This window comes from Scardinius erythrophthalmus (genome assembly GCF_964197995.2).
Source record: "Scardinius erythrophthalmus genome assembly, chromosome: 8".
In the NCBI taxonomy this organism is placed as follows: Eukaryota; Metazoa; Chordata; class Actinopteri; order Cypriniformes; family Leuciscidae; genus Scardinius; species Scardinius erythrophthalmus.
The window spans coordinates 38,099,064-38,108,581 of NC_138228.1; the positions used below are offsets into that span (position 1 = coordinate 38,099,064).

The 9,518-nt window shown below is 33.4% G+C and overlaps 2 protein-coding genes across 2 annotated transcripts; both read left to right on the forward strand.

The window, feature by feature from the left end:
- Positions 1-1,686: 1,686 nt before the first annotated feature.
- Positions 1,687-3,767, forward strand: LOC308694381 (uncharacterized protein; the record flags this gene model as incomplete). The annotated part of the gene is made up of 7 exons (XM_081371886.1): positions 1,687-1,991; positions 2,192-2,315; positions 2,478-2,507; positions 2,588-2,650; positions 2,862-2,924; positions 3,097-3,504; positions 3,592-3,767. The coding sequence occupies exons 1-7, from the start codon at positions 1,920-1,922 to the stop codon at positions 3,765-3,767; spliced, it is 936 nt and encodes a 311-aa protein (XP_081228012.1). The 5' UTR covers positions 1,687-1,919.
- A 51-nt stretch (positions 3,768-3,818) lies between these two features.
- Positions 3,819-9,105, forward strand: LOC308694660 (uncharacterized protein). The gene is made up of 11 exons (XM_081372310.1): positions 3,819-4,018; positions 4,345-4,523; positions 4,601-4,694; positions 5,217-5,573; positions 5,665-5,782; positions 5,870-5,961; positions 6,283-6,397; positions 6,480-6,584; positions 6,727-6,903; positions 7,068-7,235; positions 7,323-9,105. Exons 1-11 carry the CDS (start codon positions 3,902-3,904, stop codon positions 7,553-7,555), a joined length of 1,755 nt encoding a protein of 584 aa, XP_081228436.1. The 5' UTR covers positions 3,819-3,901; the 3' UTR covers positions 7,556-9,105.
- Positions 9,106-9,518: the final 413 nt, after the last annotated feature.

Genomic DNA, 9,518 nt, shown 5'->3' on the forward strand with positions numbered 1-9,518 from the left:
TAGGCGTCACTCTATTGACGAACAAGGAACTCCATTGATTTCAACGGTTTGCCTTAAGCGTCATATTAAGACGCAAAAGGCAAATTAGGCTACGTCATCGAAATTTTCTAAAGCTCTGGTAAGAAATAAGGCCTAATAAATTTATGTTTTTTATAGCTAAGTTTGTATAGCTACATAAATGTATTTAATGTCCATAAATCCGCTTTTTAATATTATCTGTAGAAGACTTTTATCTGGGCTAGGCTACCTCCAGCAACTCCAAAGCTTTAAAATCCATAACGCATGTGTGTATACATGTATACATACATATACACACATGTACGCAATGTGCATAAAATGTACGAAAAAATATTAAAATACAAATAAATAAATGAATGAATGAATGAATGAATGAATTAATAATAATAAGGATACAGTAGGCCTAAACAATCATTTAATTATGCATTATAAAAACGCATATATATATATATATATATATACATATATATATATATATATATATATATATATATATATATATATATATATATATATATATATATATATATATACATATATATATATGCGTTTTTATAATGCATAATTAAATTATTGTTTAGGCCTACTGTATACTTCTGGCCTGTTTCTTATTGTGAAAAAAAAAAAGATTAAAACACACACACATTTATATTTATAGATTTGAGATCTTTAGGCTATTTTTACATTTGATGCCAGGGACATTTATAAATAAATTATCAGCTCGCTATTAATGTTATCTGTAGAATCTGCGATATTACGTGCTTTTACTGTTGTGGTTCTTATGTTGGCCAATCAAAACATAACAAACTCCAACCGGGTATTTTTATGGAGTAATTGTTGGTTTATAATTAATAAATGTAAAATATTTATAATATATATATATATATATATATATATATATATATATATATATATATATATATATATATATATATATATATATATATATATATATATATATATATATATATATATATATAATAAAAGCAATGCCACCAATAATTTTTTTTTTTTTTTTTTTTTTTTTTTTTCTGGCATCCTGTTCTCGCGGTAAGTCCTGTCGCGCTTTCAATGCTATATCTCGTCTTTGCACGGTAGGTTCTGGTTCTTCTGGTACATAATTTAGATAAAGAATTTTTCTTGGAATCATTGTACTTTTTTGTGCATCATGTTCACACGTCTATCAGGGTTGTTATATTTATATATATATTTCATTTATTTCATTTTATTTTATTTTTTATTAAGAATAAAAGCCATACCTAAAACCTATTGACGGGTGCTAATGATACCTGATGATATGCTGCTATAGTGGCCTACATCCATTAGCATGTTAGCATGCTAATACTTTATAATTTGGGGTTTATCAGATACTTTATGACCTGGGATTTGTGTTAGACTGCCGTAATAGACTAATTAACTCAAATGAATAAGAATGTTAAAACTTCGACTAAGATGAAAAGAAGATTTGGTTAAAACTCTAATAACTTGTCATTAACATTTTTTATTAATTCAGATAACCTGTATTATCTTATGTAATATCAGTACTATTTACAATCAATGGCATGTGAACATTAAATCTTTTTATTTTTGTAATATCTTTCTATGTTTTTCCATAGGTTATAACGAACCCAACATCTCTTTTAAGAACTCTATCTATCTATCTATCTATCTATCTATCTATCTATCTATCTATCTATCTATCTATCTATCTATCTATCTATCTATCTATCTATCTATCTATCAGCTATATAACGAACCCAACAGCTCTTTTAAGAGCTTATCTGTCTATCTGTCTGTCTGTCTGTCTGTCTGTCTGTCTGTGTGTCTGATCTATCTGTCTATCTCTGTTTTGATCAGTGTATCAATATCTCTCTATCTGTCGAGTGTCTATATACAATCACATGATGGACTTTGAGTTAGAAGAAGAGTTGAGAAATACTGATGAGCTCCTTGAAAACTTACAAGCTCGAGAGGTAAAATAAAGTTATTCTACAAGCATTGAGTTTAGTATATTTTCTTAAAATTGTCCTGTTGATTTTATATTAAGTCACAATTTTAATTTCACAATGACTGTTACTTTATTGGTCAATAGTATGCATTTATTAACCCTAACAAGACATTAAGTGATATTATATGTCTTGAATTTTTGGCTAGTCTTTTGTTATGCTCTTAGGAAAGACTGTCCAAAAGCAATGTGCAGCCTCTACCCCCACCCCCTACTGTTCAATGGAGAAAGAGGGACAGCCAAGGTGAAATAATTTACAAATATCCAAGAGCCAGAAGGGCAACTGTAGAACGTAAGTAAGGTACTCACTGTATATGCTCATAAAAATGATATATATGTATAATTCTCCATATGTGAGTCCAGAATCCATGCTCCATATATACTGTATATATTAAGAAGCAATTGTATATATATATATACATTATGTGAAATTGTGCTTCTGTTTTGTAAATAGGACTAGGAAGTGACCACAACAACCTTTCTGGTAATGTTTAGCTACATCAAAATTATGTTGAGTGTATGTGTATCTCTTTTTGTTTATTTCTTTCTCACATTTCTTTTTAGCAGGTCCACTTGTTGTAGAAGATGACTTGACGGGTGGCCCTGCAAATACCTCTGAGACAGCTGGTATACACTGAAGCAAAATATTGATTAGTGTTTGATATTTAAAAATTAACTTTTTTATGTAGATGTGAATAATTCCATCCTTAGACTTTTAATGATGGAATTTTGTTCCACCACAACAACCTTTCTGGTAATGTTTAGCTACATCAAAATTATGTTGAGTGTATGAGTATCTCTTTATGTTTATTTCTTTCTCACATTTTTTTTTTTTTAGCAGGTCCACTTGTTATAGAAGATGACTTGACGGGTGGCCCTGCAAATGCCTCTGAGACAGCTGGTATACACTGAAGCAAAATATTGATTAGTGTTTCATATTTAAAAATTAACTTTTTTATATAGATGTGAATAATTCCATCATTAGACTTTTAAGTGCATACACAGTTATATACTTTTAGATGTAAATCTTGATTTTTTAGTTTTTTAAATATATGTTTATTAATTTGACTTAGATACCATTCTTGAAGAGCTAAAGAGGCTGTTGGACACTAAGGAAGTTGATGATAATGTTATGCCAATGCAAGATCATCAACCTCGGTCTGCATCCAATGACTGGACCATTAGAACTGAAATGAGGGAGGAGAGATGGAAAGAAGCTAGATCTTCACTTGTGGAGAACATTTTGAAAGGAGAGGATGCAAGTTCCTCATCCTGCCAACAGTGTAGATCAAATGCAGCTATTGTGCGCTGTAGGGACTGTCTCCCTTACCCTTTCCTCTGTGCCGATTGTGATGAGAGAAGACATGGTAGCTTCTTTGTTCTCCATAATCGGGATTCTCTTGTCTCAGGTTTTGTACAACCCTTACCTCCATCCACAGGATTCTGCCAGGAAGCTGGTCAAATTTCTGTTAAACATCTTGGTAAGATAATGTTATGCTTAGTTGTATTGTTGTTTTATTGTGCTCTTAATATATGATGTTTTTAAATATATCTTATTTTTTGCACAGTTCGACTGCTGCCTGTAGAAATACCTGCCCATATTTGTGATTGCAGTAATGGGACAGTCCTTGTTTCTTCAGGCAGGCCCATGACCCTCATCACTATGAATGGAAAGGAATATTTTTGCATCACATTTTTTCTAATATTTATTACCATTTCCTTATTGTCTAATAATTATATGTAGCTTGTATTACTCCTGTAGGCCGTTACAACCTTATCATGCCTCACTTGTCCTGTGCTTCGTGTGGACATTCACGAGAGACGTCTTTGTCAGAACTTCAGAGGAGTGGTTACTGGCCTGGCAACATCCCTGCAAGTATGCTGTTCACAACAGATGTGCTCGTCTCATTTCAAGAGATGAAAATGGCATCACCAGGGATGTCTTTTCAAGCATTTGTTAAAATGCTTGATGAGAAAACAATTCTCTTTGGTAGAGTAAGTATTTTATTTGTTTTTAAATTTGATTTATCATTAACCACTGGCAAGTAAAATTACAATTTTCTTTGAAAGTAGTAGAAACCTTTTCATGTATAGATTTAACAACTAAGATATTGAATATAGTGAAAATTATATACAATATGATTCTTAATTCAGCTATGTACACTAGCCTTAACTGATGTTAAAGTTAAACTATCCTTTATGATTATCCTTTTAACCTTTTGGAGATTAATTTAAAAGAATATGAGTGCTTTCAATGCTACATATAATCAAACATGTTCTACCCAGTAAAACACCAGTATTACATGTGCTTAATTTTGCAGAGTGGAAAAATATCAGCCAATGTCTTTAGCTGCAGTTTTAATGAATGGGTTGCAGCAAGATATGAAGTGGAAAAGATGTGCCAGGAGGAGTTTTTCACTTGTCCAGCATGCACTCCAGACATGCTAGCTGCATGTGTTGACGGAAATCGCAAACACTATCGGTTTAAAAACACAGCAAGGTACTTTTTTTAAATAAAGTGATTTTCTTAATTTTGAATGATGTGTTAATATACGTTCTTGATGTGTTTCTCGATAGCACAGAGAAAAGAGGATTATTTGACCATATTTTTATACAAAGTGATGTGGAGGTGTCTGACTTTGTGGACTTTGTCCGCAACAACAATGATCACGTAAGTATTTTTATTTATGTTAGCATGATCACGTAAGCATTTTTATTTATGTTGGCAGATATTACTAGATAATTTCTTTTACAGCTTTTCACAAACAATTTTACACATTCCTTAAACTAAATGTATTGCTTAGAAAATAATTAAACAGATCCAGAAGATAAAATATGATGCCCTCTGACAACATTGCTATGTGCATTTTTACATTATGACTACTTCAGATATTTGTGTTCATTGTTTTAAAATTAGCTTGGATTGAAGCAGTCAATGGGTAGTTTTTTAAAGGCCATAATATAACAGTTAACTCAGTCAATATGTACAATACATGGTGAGATGGATTTGTTTGTTCAAAGCATTAATCATTTTTGAGAAATCTGTAAACTCATCTTACAAAAGCTAATGTGAATGTTCTGTAAATATTGAATCTTTTTTGTTGAACATGTGTAAAGTCCTGTCACATTTAGAGTGGTCTATTTAGCATCTCTTTTAAGCTTTTTTAAAATGTTTATAATTTATATGATCTAGGTGTCGGGAAGAGGACTGTGTGGTGCATCACAATGGACAGCAGCAAAAGAATTGGCCAAGAAATCAAGCAGCAAACTGGATGAGGAGGGATTAGAGATTGCTGTCTGTCGCCATGGCATTCTCCTTATGGCCTTAAACATGTTCCGAGGGGAAATTTTTGCGTACCCACTCTTTCTTCAGAAAAAACTTGCAGATATGTCACAAGGGAGCATTACATTTTTCTGTTCAGATGTAGCCTGCAAATACTTCCCATATCTCCAACGTGTGTCTAAACAGTGCCCTGAGCTGCAGTCTTTACTGGACATGCATCCTTTTCTGTCTGTGATGCATGCCAAAGCACACTCTTGGAAATGTGAGGTATATTGCCGTGCGTTTTAAACATGTAATAATAAGAAGAAATGCACAAATTTTAAATGTGTTGATTTTGTCGGATTTAAAAACTTGTTAGGTCAAGTACAGTGGGGCCTACCAGGAAGGAGCTGGGTCAACTATTGGTGAGGAAGTGGAGCAGGTGAACAGCTTCCTATCTAGAATTGCTGTTACAAGCAAATACATGTCAAAATCAGGTTTGTTGAATTAAGTATGAATAATATAGAATGACTTTTGTTATATACGTACCTCTCATTACATTTTTTCTTATATTTATGTTATAGGCAGAACAGACATGATTACAACGCAAGCCATGTCCTGGAATAAGCGTAAGGTTCTCAATTTGGGACAAGCTCTAGTTAACAGATATACAAAGGTATAACTTTCTTCTCAGTCACATATTGCAGTTGGGATTTTTAAGTTTTACTCATTTATTCCTATCTTAATTAAAGGTGTAAAAAGTAAATCAAAGTCAATCAGTAGTAGGGGCCGTGTCTACTCATGATAGGGGAGAAGAGAGTGAGAAAAAGAGGGAGGGAAACATTACAAAAGAAGGGAATATCACTGGAAAAAGAGCAATCAAGGGAGGGGTGTGTTTGTTTGAGTTTATTTTAAATATCCAGTGTTTCATAGAAATTGTTTACTGCACCTGTAAATGAAATGCAGGACTTTTTCAACTTGACTTTGTATTTTGTAGACTCAGAAGGCTCTTCAAGTGCAGCAACACACCTTGGAGGCATTGAAGACAGAGCTAACACTTCAAGATGATACTGTTCATCAGTGGGTTTCAGATGTACAGCAATGGGCAGAAGGTATTGTTTTGATTTGCTTTGTTATTATTCTTATTATTGGCAGGTAACACATTAAGCTGCTTTTATGCAATTTCTTGTGTAGAAAATGACCGACACGGGAGTGGTGATACGAGAAGGTTGCAAGAAGAAATAGAGGCACTAACAGTCAGCATCAAAAGGCGTACACAGCGTCTGTACAGTCAAACAGGTGAAACACAAACATTGGGAATTTACCATGCTATTTTTTAACTATTATGTCATTGGATATCACATTGTATATGCATTTATTTCTTTGTAGCTAAAAAAGTGCTGTAATGCTGTAATGTTTTTTTATTTTTTATTTAATTCAGATAGCAACAAGCGACGCCATTCTTTGCGACTCAGAAGGAGTGAGGAAAAGAAGAAGCTAGCTGCTGCAGTGGAAGAATACAACAGCATAGCGGATCCATCCCAGCAGCTTGGCTCAGTCGAAAACTTTTTTACAGCTGAGACTGTTGCTTGGCCTTGGCAAATCCCTTGCAGTACTGGTATGTTCTATATAACAGGGCAATTCAGTTATGTTCATGTTCAATTCACTGAAGACCTTGACCAGGAACAAAATTGAATAGCACTATTCTGTAAGACAAGTCTATGTCATTGTTTTTATGAGCAGGCACTGTATATAATGACTCTTTTGTTAACCTTATTTCAGAATTGGCTCCATTTCTCACCAAGAGGAAGGTGTTTGACAAGGTGATGGCAGTGAGACGCCTTCAGGAAGAGAGAGGTCTAATTTGTAAGGAGATGAAACAGCACTGGACAGTCCTGACACAAAAGATGTCCAAATTTGAAGCACTGATTAATGAGATAAGTTCAAAATGTAAGAAAGTCTTTAAACATTTATTTGCGCTTGTGTATACAGTATATAGCATTGTATTTTTTCTTAATGTATCCTTTTGTTTTTCAGCTCTTTTTCCAACACTGTCTGACACTGCATGCAAAGGTCTCCTCTGCATTGTTCGAAAGAAACATTATGAACTTAGGCATTTAATGCAGTTGGTAAAGGCAGGCTATGTAAAAATTTTCAGCCAACAAGATTTGATGTCTGAAGAAGAGAAGCTTGACCAGGAAGATGACTTGCAAGAGGAAGGGCTCTCAGAAAGCGACAACAGCTCAGATGATGAACAGGATTTTCCTTAAAGGTGGGGTATGTGATTTGCAAAATCAAAAATTTTCATTTCAGTGCTTCTAACTCAGTGGCTGTAAGTGGGTTAGGAATAGGCTTTCAAGTGATTTTGAAAAAATGGCCAAAAAAGAGAATCACATACCCCACCTTTAATAAGGCACTATCACGATTTGTCTGGGAACAGACCGGGGTGTCTTTGAACAATTACCTTATAAATTCCATACGGCTAATATTACATCTAAAAAAACTACTTTGATGATTACAGTTTTTCTCGATTGTTTACACACATTTTCTGGTACTTGAGACACAATGACCACAACATGTAACTCATTCGCCAACCCCCTGAACCAATTCTGCTGAACTACAAGCTCAGTTCCTGCTTTACACTCAAATTGCACTTCTAAAACACACTTTTTTCAAAACACTACACACAATTCTCTGCTTTTGGCACAATTTTCATGCAGAAAATCTCTTGTTTTCACAAGGAACACACTGCCATTCACATATGCACACTGACTCATCACATGGGCAAACACCCGTCACACAGTTTTACAATTAGCAATCAGAGCTTTAGCATAAAGGGGCAACAGGTGAGCTCTTCAATGGAGCAATGGATGCCAACTTTGGATTTTTTTTTAAATTTTTTTACTGTAACTGTATACAGTAAATTCTTCCGTTGTTTTGTAGACCATGTAGTCCACTGTATGTACAACTTCGTGTTGGTTGGGGTGTACACTGTGTACATTGTTTTTGTGGAAAAAATAAAATATATTTGTTACCGTGTATTTGTGTGTTCTGAGTATAAAAACAATATTCTCAAATATTTTACAACACACTTATGTATGTACTGTCTGTAGTAAGTGTAACACTGAACAAAAAAGGCCTAAGTCATTATGATGAATGGAGAAGTGTTTTCCATTCATCATAGTGTTTTACATTGAGCACATCAGTGTTCAACTGGTTCTTATAAATGTCTATTCATATGATGGTTTGTGTGTGTCATTTGAAAACAAAATACCATTTTGAGAAAAAATAACATTGTTTTGAATGTAAAGTTTCATTTTGCAGGAGAATTGAGGGGTTTTGCCCATTGTGTGTGTTTTTTGATTTGTGTGTAGAGTTCTGAGAATATGAGGCATGCTTTCAGAAAATGTGTGTAAACAATCGAGAAAAACTGTAAGATCAATGGAGCTGTCTAAGATTCTGTAATGGAGTTTACATTCAGTGTGCATATTTTGACACTTAATAGTTACTCAAGGCACTTATTTTACTTGTCCAAATGAAATAAAATGTATTCCAAAACATATATACAATACTCAAAACAAACTGGGATATTCACACACAAATTACATTTGACTGCACTTAATTTTGTGATTTTTTTAAATTTGTCTTATATTTGGTTTTATAATTCTAGATTGTATGAATGTGTCCTGGTATGTAAAGCACTTTGGCCGACATGTGTTTTAAAATGTGTTACATAAATAAATGTGGATTGATTGTCTGAGCTCTTTTTCCCCCCCAATTTTTTATTGATTTAATAAAAAAAACTACAAACAAATCCTTACCATGACTCTTACTGAGACCATCTTTTTTTTAGTCAGATCAATGACATTTGGGACAAAACCCCAAAATATTATCATTGCTCATACTTAGTGATGTGTTACAGTGACAAATGGCTGAAAAGTGCATATAAGCAAGATTACTGATGCAAAGTAGTGCTTGAGACATTGCTTGAGAAATAAATGGAGAAGCTTATTTCATTCGTCCTTCTGCTATAACTATGAATTGTATAATAATTTGTTGGCTAGTCTATAGACTAGTATTATTATTTTTACAAAATTTTTGTGAAATATTTCTGTATTTCATCAGATAGTCCCATTATACCAATTGAAAGATTTTGTATTTTCAGTTATCAGATTCATCTACATTGTGACTTAGATTTAATCAACTGAAAACAGTGTCTGTAAAGGTGTGAAC

Excerpts from the sequence above, each read along its gene's own strand:
- LOC308694660 (XM_081372310.1), top strand. The coding sequence starts at position 3,902 with ATGCTGTTCACAACAGATGTGCTCGTCTCATTTCAAGAGATGAAAATG. Across the intron at positions 5,574-5,664 it reads CACACTCTTGGAAATGTGAG|GTCAAGTACAGTGGGGCCTA; the intron begins GTATATTGCCGT and ends AAAACTTGTTAG. Across the intron at positions 5,962-6,282 it reads TAGTTAACAGATATACAAAG|ACTCAGAAGGCTCTTCAAGT; the intron begins GTATAACTTTCT and ends TGTATTTTGTAG.